General features: G+C 49.2%; 1 protein-coding gene across 2 annotated transcripts in view; it reads right to left on the bottom strand.

The window, feature by feature from the left end:
- Window positions 1–18782, bottom strand: part of LOC135914909 (limulus clotting factor C-like) — a 51260-nt gene that overhangs the window by 4884 nt on the left and 27594 nt on the right. For both annotated transcript variants that reach the window (XM_065447842.2, XM_065447843.2), the window contains exons 11-15: window positions 14753–14962; window positions 12928–13119; window positions 12210–12285; window positions 10042–10241; window positions 3685–3974 (exon numbers count right to left, since the gene is read on the bottom strand). In XM_065447842.2, coding sequence (XP_065303914.1) covers window positions 3685–3974; window positions 10042–10241; window positions 12210–12285; window positions 12928–13119; window positions 14753–14962 — 968 coding nt within the window. The remainder of the gene's footprint in view (window positions 1–3684; window positions 3975–10041; window positions 10242–12209; window positions 12286–12927; window positions 13120–14752; window positions 14963–18782) is intronic.

Below are 18782 nucleotides of genomic sequence, written 5' to 3'. Positions count from 1 at the left end.
GATGTGGTTTCACAATTGACCGGCTTAAATTTTGGACTTGCAACGTATGCCCTACGGTGAGTAATTGCATGGTTATAAATGGTAATCTCCTGACAGCACCTCCAGCTTTTAAAACTCTAGTATTTAATATTAGTATGCTCGTACATAGGTAGTCTACCTGTAGAGGCTGAATCACACCTACAGTGCGATTCAGTACGTATGCTTTTCTGAAATCAGGTCTAAATACCAAAATACGGTATTCTAAAGCTGGAAAGCGCATGCAACAATTTTCTTCCAGTAAGAACTTTACGTTAACTGAGCTTGAAGTAAGTTTCTTTCGCCTGTTCTATAGTTGAGTGTCACAATGTATTATCACTGCATCTGATTACCCTGCCAGCTATACTGCACGCACCGCTTTATTGCTAAAGGGAAATCTTTCTAAACGCAATCAATGCTTGGGAAATACTGATTCTTCCGTTCTAAATTGGGGAACAATATTAGCTTGCGTTTTCACATATCTAGCACGCTCTCCTCGATGTTTCATGGCACACCCCATCTCGCGTGTGTTGAAAAACAAACCTACCCCAAATCACCGTTATCTTCCGGGTCAGCGCCTTTCCCTTCACTCACGCTTGTACATGGCTCACCGCAGTGAGATGAGGTATCAACATCAGCTAATGCCACAGTGACCGCCCACACCGTGCACCTCGTAAAGTTCAGTTCTTAGCTGACGCTTTGTCTACCAATGCATACCGACAAGAACAGGTATACATCAGCTAGCTTACTTTTTGTGCAGCGTCAGCCCGATCTCCTATTCAAAGTGATGATGCATTTGCATTCATAGATTTCCTTTACTCCATGACCTCACGCAAGCCAATTTAAACGAAAAACCAGACGAAATGCCACCACCCCCCAGCCCCTTCCTTGCTCTGCTTAGATCGTAATTCGTATATATGCTCGAGAAGTCGCCGCCTTGTGGAACATGTGCTTCAAACTTACTGTCTTCCCCGCCTCGCACATACCCACTGGGCCCCCACCGTTTTCCTCCCAAAAATATGTGAGGCATATGTTCGATGCAAACGCCTTTGTCACCCTAATCCTCTGTCCCGTTTTCACCCAGTTTTGCGTATTATGTAAGCGAATGTGGGTTTCCGTGCACACATTTAACCCACAATAGAGGAACTTATTAACGATGACAATTTCGAAAAAATTTAACATTTCGAGGACGCATCTAAGAGAACATTGAGACAAAGTTATTGTACTAATCGAGGCTATTGCCAATTTGGCGCTCTTTGGCCATACCTCACCCTTGCGCCACTAAACAACAGACATTCATTCAGGCTATTGCCAAGGCACTGCGTCTGTACGAGGAGCCAATGCCATGTGACCAGCAGCCACTTTGTAAACGCTTCCTAAACAGGTTGTTGCCGTCCACACCGTTCGGTTAGGAAGGGAAGTAACGTCTGAGGGTGCGCAGGTATATGAATATGAAGCGTGTGTTCTGAAATAAAACAGTTGCGAGTGCAGCCAGTGTCGTGTATTCTTGTGTGTCTTCGCCTTGTCATTGTCAATGTCCTTGTCCTTGTCAGCTATAGCACTGAGGTATGATGATGAAATGGCTCATTGAGCAAAAAAAGTGGCGACGTCTGTAGAAGTGAAACGGCATTCAATTCCCATTCACTGCGCCGCTTACGTCTCGAGCGCGCCTCGATGGAGCAGAGCGGGCAAACGAAACACCTGGGGAACGATAACGTAAAGCTATTAAAAACTCTTCTATTCCAATTCTTCAATCAGCCCTCCATGATCGGTCAAAAAAATTTAGAGTCCCCACCCACTGCGCACGTCTGTCACAAGACATCACGAAAACCGCGAAAACACTCCATCTGGTATGATGAGTGCACACTGATTATGTATGATTAGACCAAACGAAAGAAAAACAATTTCTGGTTCGACGTGTTTTTTGCAATTAGCAAAAAAAAAAAAACATCGTTTGACCAATTTCCATTGGTCAAACGTTATCGGGCTACGCCCACTTTACCTGCATGTCACGCGACGTCACAAAACCATGAAAACTCGAGATGTCAAAGTGACGCTTACGCGTTAAAGACGCATTAATATGCCGAACAAAATCGAAAGTTTTCTGAATAGTCGGAGACTGCCCCGTTCCAAAAGCAATAGAAGATGGCTGCCTGCCGATCGCTGTGGTATTGGCTACTGGGAGCTGCCGGGGAGCATGGATTTGTTTGCGTATAATATGAAAGATGTTGTGTGGCAGAATAACGTTATCGAGACCTTTCGGCACGTATGCGACATTGCTCAGCCAACTCTGCGGAGGATCCATTTTAACGGCATTTTTAACCCTCCGTTGCACGCCGCCGCGATTTTCGACCAGCCACCACCAGTTCAGTAAGGGGAAGCGTACCAATCACCGACGCCGGCACCACCCTCCCCACCCAGTTATTTACTTTCATTGCGCTGGCCCGGCCCCATTGAAACTCTTTCGATTTAAGCGTGCTCCAGCGCGTTTGATTAGGCTTTTCAAGCAACGCTGCGCGTTACCGCCCGTTGCTTGCGTCGGCGTTTACGTAACTTTGACGTCAGGCGATTGGAATGAAAACTGATGGGAATAGTTTTACGTTATAGGGCTCACGATGGCGCTATAGTGCGGCAGGTGTTGCGTGAACGAAGAAGGCATCAACGCGACGCTACGTCACCAGTGCGTCCACAAGGAGCACATGACGCGACGGGACGCCGCATGCAGACACTCTTCTCTGGTTGCTTTATCCGCGCCTTCATCGTTCGCGGAAATGATCGCCTGCGTTCTAACTGCTCCTCGGTAACGCCAAATCAAAACGTACCAAGCATTTCACGCGCTCTCTTTCCCGCGAGGAGTTCATTTCTCCCGCGAGGAGTTCAGTTCAGTTCAAAGGACCACTCAGCGGCGTTCAATTGGGCATTACTGCTTTCGCAGTCACAAGTCGTAAGTACTTAGGCGTCCTCCGACATTTTTTATTTCTAGAATCCATCCAAAGAACCGCGTATTTGACATAGAGCTGCTGTTCGACAGTCTTTGTGTACGGCAAGCACGTGTAGCATCGGTGTGATATCGATGTGATACCCAAATAGAACGGCGCGATTCCCGCCGAAGAGAAACGCATCGCTATGGCGTGTAGCGAATGCTAACGCGCCGTGCCCTCAGAGAAACATGAGCCTCCGAGAGCTCCGTTCTGGACCAACTATGGACGCGCAGCGCGGATCTCAGAGGCGATGCCGCAATTATATTCGACGACAGCCGAAAGATCCAGCAGAAGCTGCCCGCAAAACCACACCACTGTTGTTCGCTCTCCCTAAGTGCTTCAAGACATAGTACTAGGCGCCCGTATTGAAAGTTCGCTTCAACCTGGTTGTGACGGAAATGAGGAAGGCTTAACCAGCTGGCACTTCTACACGCGTTCTCCTTGAGTTGGCCAGCAGTGTACTTACCACGTCACTATATAAACCAGTAAGTGCTCGTTTGCCAAGCTAGCGCAGTTAGCGTACGTTATTACTTTAAAATACTCGTTCTTTACGCGACGGACTCACTTTCAGTTTGCGAGGTATGCCTAATGTTTTCTTTTGTTCTTTCAGCGTGCGGCCACCACCATGCGTATGGTGCGTGTCCACTTCGCAAAAAAAACGCAGATAGAAAACGTAGTGCATTCTCACAGTGCGCACTTGCACGAAGGCGTCGTCGAGCGCGTCGTCTCGGTGGTACTTCCCCATGTAGAGGCGCAAGTCCTTCGGCGCGTGCAAATTCCCGCGCCGGTCCCTGGCGACGCAGTGCGCCGCCGTGACCACCCAGCTCTCGGAGAGCAGAGTACCGCCGCACTGCAGGTCCCAGGCCTTCTCCCCCGCGGACCACATGGAAAGGCCCACTTGCCACGGCCACTGGCCGGCCTCGCTCACGTTGCCGTGGTAGATGAACGGAGACCGCGGAGAATCCGAGCGGCCGCACACTGCGAGTCAACAATACACGAATTGTCTTACGTCAGACTCATTTTGACTATACTTCAGGTGTCTTAGATAGCTCTTTAAAGAGCGAATGGAAGTTGTGCGAACAGCGACATAAATAATATTCGTAATGTTTTTCGAAGAAGCATCAAAACCGAGATTAGAAACTTTGCAATACAAAGCAAAACAATAGATGGAGAGAATTTGAATATTTTCGAAAATTCGCCAGTTTCGGTTAGAGAAAGTTAGAAATGCAGGTACCTGTTGTGTGCGTTGTGAAAATTCGGAGTGAACGCAGCAGAATCAGCAGAACGAAGCGGTATTTTCTGTCTGGTAACTACAGATGTTAAGTGCGAGCAGACTTTTGTCAGATCAAGAAAAGGGTACAGACACTTATAGCGTTAGCTAAACATAAACCAGAAGCAAATCCACCAGTAAAGTATATCAAAAGCGGATCGCGAATAAACAAGGCTATTAGCGCCATTTACGCGCACGGACGACATAACAATAAAAATACCATGGTCATGCGCACCTCACCTAAATTTTTAACAATCATTTTTCTTCGTTAGGACGCTTTATGAGATAAACAAAAAATCACCGCCCAAGCACTCCTTACAGATGGTTAACCAGCGAAGCTGAAACGTGCGGCCCCGGTGTTTACCACAGGGCTAATCCCAACGGTTCATTAAACGACGGCTCAGTAGGCTGCCGGACCCTCGGTACGCAGTACCTGCCTGCGCTCGGCGGCACGAGCCTGTTCTTGTGCCCAGACTGCAGAATCAAAAGCTGCCTGCTCCTAAGGAGTACGTATGACGCGTGGCCTACCCATTTCAGAGCCGGACAGAAACTGTTACGCGCGCGCTCGGCTGCGATGGAGAGCAGCAACGACACTACTGGCGCAGCTAAACTAAAACCGCCTAGATAGCACAACGCCTTTGCACTCCGATCCATGATGTCATGTTACCTGGCCCGACCGCCATAGAATCTAATGGGGTTGGTCCCGTATAGGCAACAGTGATTTTGACTTCATCGTTTTCATCATGCCAGCCTTGTCAATGGAAATTTCGGGCCAGGTAGCGTGACATCGTTGATCGGCGTTAAGAGGCCTTGTGCTACCTATAGGTGGCGCTGGCTAATCGCGCGCCTCTCTTTCTGTCTTTTTTTTTTCGCTGCATGGGCATGGGGCTGCACCAGAGGAGTTTTCGGCGTACTGGTGACCGACAGACGGACGGACGGACGGACGGACGGACGGACGGACGGACGGACGGACGGACGGATCGCCTAGCCATAGACAGCTTCGATGTAAAACCTGTTGTTGCACTGTCCTCATTGCTGCTGTACTTATCGTGGCTGTTATCAGTGGTGTGCGCACTGTTGCGGCTGCTATTGTTGCACACGTGCCGTTGACAGTCATCTGTTCAGGTTATTTGGTCGGTTTTCATGTACTTCTTGACAGAAATGTCATTCGTTCATAGTTGCGTATTTCTCGCGATACAGAATAGCCTTGGTTCAAATGTTTTCGTTTTGGTGCACGGTTGCCAGTGCTTTCCACTGATTTATGTTGAAAGTTTTTTCGACAGGTAATGTAGCATTTAATACAGTGATGTTGGGTGAGATGTTTGGGTAGTGGGGGGGCAAGAGGGCTGACACTCTGTTAGGCATTATTTGCCTTTCTTTCTCCCTTCTATGCAACCGTTCTGATGCCTAAATAAAATACTTTGACGTTGACTTCATGAGTGGTCAATGCAGTAAACAACGGAAGATGCCAACCGAGGGCGAATAAAAAAATTCTTCGCGACGCACGCGCCGCTCGTATACCGCCCCATGTGTCCCTGTTCCATTTGCCCCGCTGACTCACAACGAAATATGTACGCATTTACATACGTTTAGGTCAAATACTCCATTTAGTTGAGTGTATTCAAATTTATCTTTTCGGAAGGCTTCAAATCAGCAAGGTGAGAAATGCCGTAGACACATTTTCGATTTTTGAAGGTCGCAAGCATTCGCGTTGCAGCGCCGCAAGTTCTGTCTCTCAAAGATTCAGTCCGCCTCCATACCAATAACAAACGCACGTAAGCACACACTAAGCGAAAACGGTGCTCCCTGGCCCTTTGATATGAGTGCTTTCCAAATCACATCTCATATCTGAGCTGCCGCTAAACGGACTCTCCGTTTGGGCCATAAAATCCTTGCGCAAAGATGGCGCTAGCTACTCGTGTCGTGACAACACAGCCTGGTACTGCATCAAGGGGCCGATTTCATCCACATCGTCTATTAGCTGATCAATCAACAACACGGAGTCGTGACATACTGGCTGTCAAAAAGAGATATAGGACTGGAGCTGGGAGAAAGACATTCCCGCCTGGTTACAATTCATTATACGCATATGCATCAACTTCGCCTCCACAGCGACGGAAGTGGGACGTGCTTATCATATTGACACGTGTACTTATCTTTATCGCGCAACCACGTTTCGCCGCTTAACAACTGTAATCGCAGAGCGAGGGACGCGCCTGCATGTATCCGACGTTTCTGGAAAGTTATCGACGCTTCTATCCGCGTGTCTGTTGTCGACGAACCTTGTGTTATCAGATTTCATCGCGTGACACGAATGGTGTAGAACTTTGTGGAAGACACGCGGGTACCATCAGTTAATCTGGAACATTCGACGACTGATCTATAAAAGCCGACGCGCTTGACCCGCTGATCAGATTTTTGACGATCGCCGAGCGTGTTCGCCGCTTTCGTTGTGCTATAAGTGTAGCCTGTTTTGTGGGCACAGGTTCGCCCAATAAAAGCAAGTTTTGTATCCCACCGCACTGCTTCTTTCTTCACCGTCACTACCACGTGACATCTGGTGGAGGTGCTTGTGCGTTCATGTACCGAACGCCCCCGCAAAGCCGCGATCCAAGCCCAAAGCCCGAGGACAAAACTAACATCGCCGAAGACCAGCGTGCTAGCCGCAGACTCGTGGTCAAAACAACCAGAAAGAAGATCGTGGTCAAAACAACCCCAATGGCTGCCCCAGCGTCCCCCGTTATCCTACAACAACCTCGGGACCCACCGACCTTCCATGGAGCAGCGACTGAAGACCCAGAATCCTGGTTGGAGACCTACGAACGAATCGCGACTTTTAACAACTGGGACTCCGACGACAAGCTGCGGCATGTATACTTTGCCTTAGAAGATGCCGCCAGAACGTGGTTTGAGAACCGGGAGTCGACCTTGACGACATGGGACCTCTTCCGTACCGGCTTCCTGCGCACCTTTACGAGCGTCGTGCGCAAGGAAAGGGCCGAAGCCATGCTGGACGCCCGAGTGCAGCTACCTAACGAGAACGTCGCCATCTTCACGGAAGAAATGAAACGTCTGTTCCGCCATGCCGACCCGGATATGCCTGAGGAGAAGAAAGTCCGCCTTCTCATGCGTGGTGTGAAGGAAGAACTTTTCGGCGCAATGATACGAAGCCCACCGAAGACCGTAGAAGAGTTCCTTCGCGAGGCAACCAGCATTGAGAAGACACTCGAAATGCGGAACCGGCAATTCAACCGCCGTACGAGCTCTACCCACTACGCCGGAGTTCAGTCACTCGCCGCCGACGACCTACGCCAGACTATCCGAGCTGTCGTGCGGGAGGAGCTACAAAAGCTGTTCCCATCATCACAGCCTCAAGTGGCTTCGATTGCCGACGCCGTGCGTGAGGAGCTCCAACAACAACTTGGAGTAGCCCCTGAATCACCGCAGCGTGAGCCGCAAGCGATGACCTACGCCGCCGTCGCACGCCGTCAAGGACCCCCTCCGCGACCGCGCCAGGGCCCTGTCACGCCACAGTTTCGTCGTCCGCCGCCGCCGCCGCCAGTACGACCACCCGTCGCCCAGCGCACCTACGCGAGGAAGACGGACATCTGGCGTGCTCCTGACCACCGCCCGCTCTGCTTCCACTGCGGAGAAGCGGGTCACGTCTACCGACGATGTCCGTACCGGGAGATGGGCTACAGCGAAATTTCGCCCTTACCTATATGGCAGGCCATTCAAAGTCGTCAGCGACCATCACGCCTTGTGCTGGCTAGCGAATTTAAAGGATCCCTCAGGACGGCTAGCACGGTGGAGCCTCAGACTACAAGAATACGACATCACTGTAACATACAAGTCCGGACGAAAACACTCAGACGCCGATTGCCTATCACGCGCCCCCATTGACCCGCCGCCGCAAGATGACGAGGATGACGACGCCTTCCTTGGTATAATAAGCGCGGAAGACTTCGCCGAACAACAACGAGCGGACCCGGAACTTAAAGGCCTCGTCGATTATTTGGAAGGGCACACCGACGTTGACCCCAGGGCATTTAAGCGCGGATTATCTTCCTTCACGCTTCAAGACAGTCTACTCGTGAAGAAGAACTTCTCATCAGTCCGCGCCAATTACCTTCTTGTTGTCCCGTCAGGACTTCGTCCAGAACTATTGCACGCCCTACATGACGATCCGACCGCTGGACACCTCGGTTTTTCCCAGACACTATCGAGGTTTCAAGAAAAGTATTATTGGCCGCGCCTGACCGCCGACGTCGCCCGTTATGTCAGAACATGCCGAGACTGTCAGCGACGCAAGACACCGCCGACAAGGCCAGCCGGATTACTACAGCCAATCGAGCCTCCTTGCCGACCAGACCATTCCAGCAGATCGGGATGGACTTGCTGGGACCCTTTCCGACGTCAACAACCGGAAATAAGTGGATCGTCGTGGCAACAGACTACCTCACCCGCTTCGCTGAAACTAAAGCACTGCCGAAAGGTAGCGCAGCCGAAGTGGCGAAATTCTTTGTCGAAAACATCCTGCTTCGACATGGCGCCCCAGAAGTCCTCATCACCGACAGAGGAACGGCCTTTACAGCGGAGCTTACCCAAGCCATTCTGAAATACAGTCATACAAGGCACAGGAGGACCACGGCCTACCACCAGCAGACGAATGGCCTTACGGAGCGGCTGAATAAGACCCTCGCCGACATGCTAGCGATGTACGTCGACGTCGAACACAAGACCTGGGATGCCGTCCTGCCGTACGCAACATTCGCTTACAACACGGCGGTGCAAGAAACAACACAGATCGCGCCGTTTAAGCTGGTTTACGGCAGGAACCCGACGACGACGCTCGACGCCATGCTGCCCCACATCACTGACGAAGAGAATGTTGACGTCGCTAGCTATCTCCAGCGCGCCGAAGAAGCCCGACAGCTCGCCCGCCTACGGATCAAGACCCAGCAGCGTACCGACAGCCGACACTACAACCTCCGAAGACGCTTCGTCGAGTACCAGCCCGGCGACCATGTTTGGGTATGGACCCCGATACGCCGGCGAGGACTCAGTGAGAAGCTGCTGCGACGCTATTTCGGACCCTACAAGGTCATCCGACGTATTGGCGCACTAGACTATGAGGTCGTGCCAGACGGCATTTCGCACTCACAGCGGTGCCGCGCACGATCTGAAGTGGTCCACGTGTTGCGCCTTAAACCATTTTACGGACGCTGATGAACTTCCTTAGTTTGTTGTTTTCTTTGCTACGAGTGCTTTTCTTTGTTACTTTCGTTTGTTTGCAGCATCGGGTCGATGCTTTTTAAGAGGGGGGTAATGACACGTGTACTTATCTTTATCGCGCAACCACGTTTCGCCGCTTAACAACTGTAATCGCAGAGCGAGGGACGCGCCTGCATGTATCCGACGTTTCTGGAAAGTTATCGACGCTTCTATCCGCGTGTCTGTTGTCGCCGAACCTTGTGTTATCAGATTTCATCGCGTGACACGAATGGTGTAGAACTTTGTGGAAGACACGCGGGTACCATCAGTTAATCTGGAACATTCGACGACTGATCTATAAAAGCAGACGCGCTTGACCCGCTGATCAGATTTTCGACGATCGCCGAGCGTGTTCGCCGCTTTCGTTGTGCTATAAGTGTAGCCTGTTTTGTGGGCACAGGTTCGCCCAATAAAAGCAAGTTTTGTATCCCACCGCACTGCTTCTTTCTTCACCGTCACTACCACGTGACAATATGATCATTGCGCAGCTCTCAAACTCGCCTGGTATGCAGGTGGCGGTCCTCCCAGTCCAGGTTCCGTCAGGCAGGCACCGACGCACCCCGGATCCCACCAGCGAGTAGAATTGGTTCACGCACGAGAAAGTGGCGCGGGTGCCCACTCGGTAGTGACCCTTGGGAAGTTGCGCCGCTGAAGATTGGTCCAGCGTCACCAGCGAGAGCCGAAGTCTTTGTCGACCCGTCCTGGCGGAACAGATAACAGAGGTTAGGAATCGAAACTGTGCGTCAGTTTTCCAGCACGAGACAGTTTCTCACGTGCACCCCGTTCGATGAAACAGGCGGCGTGTGAAGCGAGAGCGTTGGTGCTAAAATTGCGGGAAATGTAAAACATATCTCGCCCTTGACGCTCGCAGACGCATCATTCGGTGCGTCGCCTGTTGAAGAGCAAACATAAACTGCTGTTTGCTGTCACATTTGTCTATAGCAGGTCTTCTGAGTTAATATAAATGCACAGGCGTTACTTGCGTACATTACCACATGTGAAGCATGCCACTAGGAATACATGTGAAACCTTGATCAGTTACTAGATACTTTCCGTGTTATTGCCGAACAGATCTGTCACACTAGTGTGCTCGATGCTAAGCTTATTCAATTATTATCTGTAGCGATACCATATAGTTACCAAACAGGTGACCATCCTGCTCTTTTTCCGCGCTGCAGTCACCTTTCTCACTTGCACCCACAAAGGATCCAGTGGTATTTCCCTCTAGACAGGAGTTCTCTTCCTAAGCGACAACGTTAGATGTTTAAGCAGGTGAGTGTGTGGGTTATTTTTCTTGCAATCTCCAACAAATTGTTATCCTCAACAGAGGCGCCGTATAAAGAGCAGCAGGTGTTTCTTCCTTTTAACTTCCTCTTATGAACAGCAATCACGAGTACTTTCTGCCTTACTGTTGAAGCACATTATGGAGCATACATTTCAAATTGACGCCAAACCCCCAGATTTAAAAAAAACGCAGTCTTCATACAGTCCAATGAAAGAAAGTAACCGCCTTCCACGTCCAAAGTATTTAAGATGTATATTTAGGAGGTCATACCAAACAGGACATTTGGCGTCATCGTCGTCATCATCGTCGTCATAATCATCCCATTTGATCTCTACATGATGAAGGCCTCTCCCAGCAATCTCCAGCTATCTTCTGTCTTGTGCCAGTTGTTGTATCCTATCCTATCCTATCCTATCCTATCCTATCCTATCCTATCCTATCCTATCCTATCCTATGCCTGCAGATGTTTTGATTTTATCCCATTATCTACACAACTGCCGTACTCGGCTGCGCTTCCCTTATATTGACATCGATATTGTAACTCTGGTAGACGACCGGTTATCTGCTCTGCGCGTAATATGGCCTCTCAAATTTCGTCTCTGCTCTTAATGTCAATTAGAATTTCGGCCACTCTCGTTCGCTGTCTAATCGACACCGGTACCTTCCTGTCTACTAAGGATATGTCAATCTTTTTTTGTTGTTCTATCGGTCGTTGCAACATAATTAACTTCTCAAGTTTCTTTGATAACCTCCATGGTTTTGCTTATGTTAGTACCGGTATAATGTAATGAGTGTGCGCTTTTATTCTCAACGGTTGCGGTAAGCTGGCAGTCATGATTTGGTAATGCCTTCCGGATGCCTTACAGCTCGCTTTCACAGATGAGACGAGTAACACGTGTTATGGATTTGCAAAGCCAACTACCTTTTGGAAAGAATTATGCGTATACCACAGTACTTCTAGCGGCCTGCTAACGCTTGATAGTCTGTTCACTTCTAATGGCTCCACCAACAGTCAATACAAAAAGATTTAGCAAGCTCTCCTCACTTATTTGAGGCAGAACTGCCCCCACATGAAGCAGATACACCCATTCAGTATACCCATTCAGTATAAAGGTAAATATTGCGCAAGAATTTTCAGCGTCCGCATCAGTTTCAAGATTACAAAACGTTCCGAGGTCATCATCAGTCGCATATATTGCTGTCAACACTACCCTTCATCTTATTTTATTCACAATTCCTTTTTGTTTGGCGCCAATATGATTTTGTTTGCTGGGTTACATGGACGCCCATTGTGTTTCTAAAAAGGATGCCCAAGAATTCCCACTGTACACTTTAAAAGTATGAAAGCGGTGCTCTCATAAGTTACGCAACGGAGGCCACTTACTTGAGTCCACTGCCACCTTCGTAAACGTATTCCACTTCACCATATGGAGGCACCGGTGGCTCCAGACACGTTGTCACTGCCAACAAAAATAGTTTCCATGGCAATGCTGTATCGAAGCATAACAGGTCGAAAGAGGACACAACTGCTTTCAACTTCACAAACGTGTTTCGCACGTGGAAAGTTTAACCGCTTGTGTATTAGTAAAAACATCTTGAACTATATGGAGCAGGAGAGCCTGACCTGAGCAGTCCTACTCTAACCGACTGCACGACGACGTCAATAAAGGTAAATGTAAAAGCAATGAACCGCTGAAGAACTTCCTGGAGAACAAAAACAAAGGGCTGCCCACATGGGCATACAATATAGTTGACTCGGTTAGCCACTATGCACCCCTGGTCGAACAAACAGCATACGTGCCGGCGGCTTCCTGGTGTTATATATACTGCAGCACCTATTTTAAGAGGTGCTTAAGAGAGCGCGTGATCATAAAGGGCGGCAGTGTCCAGATAGTGCTTGTCCGTGGCTACATTTCACTACAAGCATGGCCTACGAGATCTAACAGCTACCCGCGTGCCCCACCCAATCTCGGAGGCTACTCTAAAGTGCGGATATAGTTTCAGTACAAGTTGGGTCAACGTGAAAGTTTGATGCTCTGCGTGCGCGTATACATTGCTGTTCTGCGCAGAGACATTCTCGCGCGCTTGCGGAGCATTCTTACGTTTCATGCAGCGTGGCTTCGCTGCTGTCCACGTCCTGTTCCGGAGGCAGGTGATGAGGCGCTCACCAACCAGGTAGTGCAGCTCGTAGCAGCGGTACGCAATCTGCGTCCCCTCGACCATTCTTCCGGCGACTACTTGGTTCATCACCTCAGCAGTGCCGTTCTCCAGAGGTCCAGGGTCGTCGCAAAATGCTGTTGGATTCAGGTGTGCGAGAAAGATTAAATGAATCAGGGACAAGTGCTTCGGCAGCGTCTAGAGCTGTGCCGCAATTGACGGGTACAACGAGACCAGGGGCGCTATAACGTAAAACTATTCCAAACTTTTCTATTCCAATTCTGCTATCAGCCCTCCACGATTGGTCAAAAACTTTTTTCAACCACCCCCCTTCACCTGTCTGCCACGCGACGTCACGAAAACCACGATACCTCCCTATCTGATATGATGTGTACACACTGATTATGCATGATTTCACAGAAAAAAGAAAAACAGTTATTTCTGATTCGACCCCTTTTCGCTATTAGCCCTCGGCTATTCGTAAAAAGTTTTCGGGCTGCACCCACTTCACCTGCCTGTCACGCAACGTCACAAAACCACAAGAACTCACCGCGTCAAAATGACGTGTACGCGATAAAGATGCATTAATATGCCGAACAAAACTGAATTTTCTTCGGAATAGCCGCAGGCTGCCCCGTTCCGAAAGGAATAAAAGACGGCAGCCGCCGATCGCTCAGACGCTGGCTACTCGCACCTGCCGGAGCGAATGTTTGTATTTGCGTTTAATAAAACTTCTTGCATGGCCGTGTAACGTTTTCGAGCACTTTCGGCACGTTTACCCCCTCATTCTGCCAAATCTTCTTTGCTGAGGGTCTGTTTTAGCTTCATTCTTGAGCTTCCGTTGCATGCCGCCGCGATTTTCAACCAGCCACTGCAAGCTAAGTAAGGGAAAGCCGACCAATCGTAGACGCTGGCACCACCCTCTTCATCCGGTTATCGGGTTTCAGGGCAGTGGCTCGGCCCCATCAAATCCCTCTCCACTTGAGCGTTCTCCTCGCCTCTTGTCAGCCAATTAGATACGACAAGCTGCTCAGTGTAGTCAATGTTATTCGTTTTTCAAGCAAACAAAAGTGACCTCCTACGAACAAGGAGAGCATTTGATTGGTGTGTTCAGACAACCCCGCAAGTGACCGCCCGATTCTTGCGTAGGTGGTTACGCAAATCTGACGTCAGGAGATTGGAATAGAAACATATTGGAATAGTTTTACGTTATAGGGCCCCAGCTGATATGTGAATCGGTGGCACGGTAGCACAGATGGAGATTTTGATGTACCGCCACTATTGTCTGCTGCAGGAACGCAAACGAATACGAGAAAAACTGGAGATTGTGGCAAGACGGAATACCCTTTCATTCAAGCCGGAGCGAAAGTGTCGATTAGTAGCTGTAGCCTGTCACGAATCCTGCACTAACGCGATAGTTTCGTAGTTGACTACCACACTCTCAAAACTTTCTATTTAGTCATGCAGTACCAAGCATTGGATTGTACTTCAGAGATCCTTACAATCTATTTCTCTCCCACGTCACGTAGCAGGTGAGCCGAGATCGCAGCGCATACACTCAGACGAGGCTATAAAATGTGCGTTATGCGTTCAACTAAACAAGCCGCCTTCCCACCTTCCCGCAGCCGCCTGCAGGCTACTCCGCAACTCGCGACAAAACCGATGCGGGTAAGAATACGCCAAAATTTGCCCCTCCTTACCCCCTCTCCTCCACCTCAGGGCCGGTGGCGCCATTCCCGCTGTGAAATAGGAGCGATGGCAAACACTCACCCTGAAACTGACCCATGTCCATCTCGCAGACGACACCGTGCGTCCCCTCGCAGGGATTCCAGCGCACGGCATTCGCTCGCATATCAGATGCCGGATCGACTACGAAACACTCGCCGCTGTCTCCTCCCGACCGACGCCTGTGGCGCTGCTCGGTGAGTCTCTGATCGTGGTCCTCGTCCGGGATGTCCTGCACCCAGGATAGGCCGACATCTGCGTCAGGACAAGTGAGCATTACTGAAGGCGCCATTCAATCCGGATACCGTTCAGATTATTTCGCATCATATAGAGAATATCGGCACCTCAGGCAAATTATCTGCATTCCTATCAGGGTTGAATGCAAGAATGTTCGTGTACTTGGATGCGCGGTAATTATTCCGCGATGGTCGAAATTAACCCTGGGCACTCCCAGTGCGAATCCTTCGAAATTACGGACATTGAAGCCAGAGAGTTCTATCGCGTGTGGAGTTCTATCGAATAAATAGGGATGGGCGACTATTCGATGTTCCCAATAAAAATAACATATGGCACACTAACTATTTGTGCTCGAATTCTAAGAGGAACTATTCGGTATTTTCAAATACTATAATGTAACCAAATATTTCCCAGTAAACGATTGTTGAGGTCGTGTTACTGTTCTCAGCTTGCCAAAAGAAGTGTCGCAAAATATCAGAAGTGAGAACGACAACCAACGTTTTTGAATGACTTCAGAAACAAAAAAATAATAATGGTATTGTTCTCGGTATCACGGCTTTAGTGCACCTGACAACGTTAAGGCATTGTTTCTAGTCGATCATGTGGTATTTTTTGCAGCCTAGTGATGGAGCATTTTAATATTTCACGCTACGACGAGTGATGTTTTCTTTGCAGCGGATTTTTTAGAGCGCAGCTCTTAGGCGCCTGTTCCTGCATTGAGCGTCGGCGTGGCTCGGCGTCGTACCTCGTAACCGAGCGAACGAGCGCAGAGAAAGTTGAAAGCGAACGCGGAGCGTAACGGGAAAATAAACATACTCCTAGGGGTGGGCAGCGCAACCCGGACGAAGGACAAAAGGAAGTACGCGGTACGAGCGCTGCGAGGGAGAATAAAGAAGAGAGCGCGAGGAGGAAAGTTTAGGAGAAGCGGAGGGGAAACGGCCTGTGCATGCGCTGAGTTGCATGCGCCGAGTTGCCGGCGACTACGGAACCCGCAGCCAGATGGACAATCTCATCTGCGCTCCCTAGGGGGTCCAGGGTGGCGTGAGGTGGGGAGGGCTATGCTCGTCCGCGGTGTCACCTACTTAGGTCAGTCCGCGGTACCAGCGTCTGTGAAGCGGGTCATTGCAGCTGCAAGGAATGATGGCGAGCGTCTGCGAGTAAGGTTCGATGCGGTGTTCCCTTGGATCTAGTCGCCGCTGACACTGGTGGCACGATTCCTCCGCGTCGAAGGGCCGCTCTCGTCGTTGGTGGTACGAAAGCGTGAGAAGAAAAGCGTAGTGCCGCGCAAGACGGGCTGTGTGGTGAGAATGGCTACGATATGGCGCCAGACTAACGCGCGTCACTTGTGCGGAAACGAAGCACTGCATGAGCGGAGGTCTGTCCGCAACGGCCATGCATTGCGCCCACGCTTCATCCGCGCGCTGCCTCCCACGATCTCCCAATAAGCGAGGCAGTCACGCCACACTTCGATGTGCCGCACGATACAGATTGTTCGCGCAAGCCAAGCGACTCACATTTTTCTCTTCCTAATATAAACCATGTACTTAGATAATCATGATACAAAATATTGACACGCGAAATGAAAACAAGTGTAGAGCTGCGCTCAAATTTCGCATTAGGGAGTATCGTCGGTAAATTTTTCAGGCGTCTTTACGGCAAACACGTCCTCGAGCAGCTTTTCTTTATTTTGCCACAAATTTTGATTGGTAAGCTTCTTTATGAAGAGGACCTAAGGTTGTTGAAAGACTGTTCGTGCACTTCTTTTACAGCGGAGCTGTCTATGGCTTGGTTCTGGAAAACATTTCGTGCGTTTATGGAGCCGTGTAATCGAGAATTTTTCCCCATACCTCAGCCAATCCCGATGATTCTGCAATACTGGGCTGACCTGCGGCGGATCTAAAAACTACTAAAACCTTAAAATCTTGAAGATAGGTGGCTACCATCCTGTCATGGTGAGCTAAAAACAAATCGCTAGGAACCGGCGCTTTCGCTCACCGTGACAGGGTTTTTAGATGTGTTGATGATTTTTAATTGTAATAGACAACAGCATAGCTAGCATTCGACAGGACTTTACATACTTTTTAAGACTTTTTAGGCACTGTTCTAAGCCACTTGATTAGACCTATGAACTACCGGCTGACAACAGATTGCAATCTTTAGATTTAAGGTTAATTTTCGCAGAAACCCAAATAAGCTGGTATTATCACCCTAGGGCTAACAAACGACTCCTTTCGTATTCATCCTCCCACTCGAAGCTTGTTAAATGGGCAATTGTGAATGTATGCTTCACCAAAGCCATAAAAAAATCTTGTCCTGTCATGATATCCGTCAGGCTGAGCGAGCAAGCCAGTTGGCTTTCTACGGCTGGTTATCCCAAAGATGTGCTTGTTTCCGTGGAGGAAGACCTGGTAAAGAAGTGCAAGAAGAGCCGCGGCAAAGAATCCACAGAAAGGAAACAGACGGCGGTAATTCCGTACATGCACGGTATCTCCCATAGGCTGAAGGGTGTTGCCACTAAGGCAAATGTGAAGTTGACATTGTCTGCCCCAGACAAGCTATGAAAGTTGTGTAAGTTGACGGACCCTTTTCCCAAATGATCAAGCGGAGGTAAAGTGAAGCATAGAAATAAGTTCGCGGAGTGCTTGCAAGGTCTGGTTTACAGTATTGCGCTAAATTGCGGTGGGGTATACATAGGACAAACTGGCAGATTCGTCAATGAAAAGCTTGCAGAACACAAGCGAGATGTTACAAAACCAAGGGACGGGAACCTTTCTCTACATTTTCATGATTGTCCCAGAAAAACATTCAAGCCAATGTTCGGCGCATGCACAGTGGAGGCCAGAAGCAAAGAGCACTGCAGGCGTGAAATGATCGAAGCCCGGATGATTCGAAAAAATGGAGCAGACTGTGTTAGTACAGCTTCAGTTAATCTCTCTGACAAGGAAATCGCGTTTGTGGACGGTAATGGCGTGCGCACGCGTAGAGTGTGATCTATATTTTGCATTTTTGTGTCTTTTGTATCTTTCTATACCTGCTTCGCTATATCTGCGTCTATGCTTCAATAAACATCGGATGGAAGCTAGCGCTGTTCTGTGTCTCTGTCACGTCCTTGTTTTTTTTTAATTGCGCTAAATGCTTTGCCATTATGACCAAATGAAATGTTAGATGTCGGCGAAATCACTACAGAAGGCGTAGAACGAGGAAGCACATCATCCAGTCTTGAATAACCAAGCGGGAGTGTACGTGGAGCGAACTCGGATGCTGTAGAAATGCGTTGCTTCTTCCCGAGTAACTCCATTGGTCACATAGGCTGGGTGTGGAGCCGGGTTGAACGCCCTAAAGTGAATGCGAATTTCATTCCTAGGCTTCTGAAATATATTTGGTGCTCTTACTTTTGGGACACATGTCAGTGCCAGGCGTACAGGAGCGTCAGCTTTTTCATTTCCTTCAATTCCTACGTGGGATGGAATCCACTGAAATTTTGCGTTAAATACCTTGCTTATTATAACTTTGATCAGTGCAAGAGACTGCCTTGTAAACTTGCCTCGAGGTGAGCCACGATGTAATCGCTGTACCGATGATTTTGAGTCAGTCAGCACCACGACGTCACGTGCGGAATAAATTCGTAGTTGTCGCAAAGCCACGGTAATGGCGGCACATTCTGCTGTTGTACACAAAACTACGCGACCCAGGTGGCCAGACCATGACACATCAAGGGAGGGTATGAAGAATGGCGCTGCGGAACTGGCTGTCTGTACACACACCGACCCATCTGTGTACACTTCTACGTGGCTTTGAAACGCTGTACTCATGTGGTTTAAAACAAGAAACTGTGTTT

This window comes from Dermacentor albipictus, chromosome 2 (genome assembly GCF_038994185.2).
Source record: "Dermacentor albipictus isolate Rhodes 1998 colony chromosome 2, USDA_Dalb.pri_finalv2, whole genome shotgun sequence".
In the NCBI taxonomy this organism is placed as follows: domain Eukaryota; kingdom Metazoa; phylum Arthropoda; class Arachnida; order Ixodida; family Ixodidae; genus Dermacentor; species Dermacentor albipictus.
The sequence above is the reverse complement of the archived record's forward strand: the minus strand, read 5'-3'. Positions and strand labels throughout refer to the sequence as shown.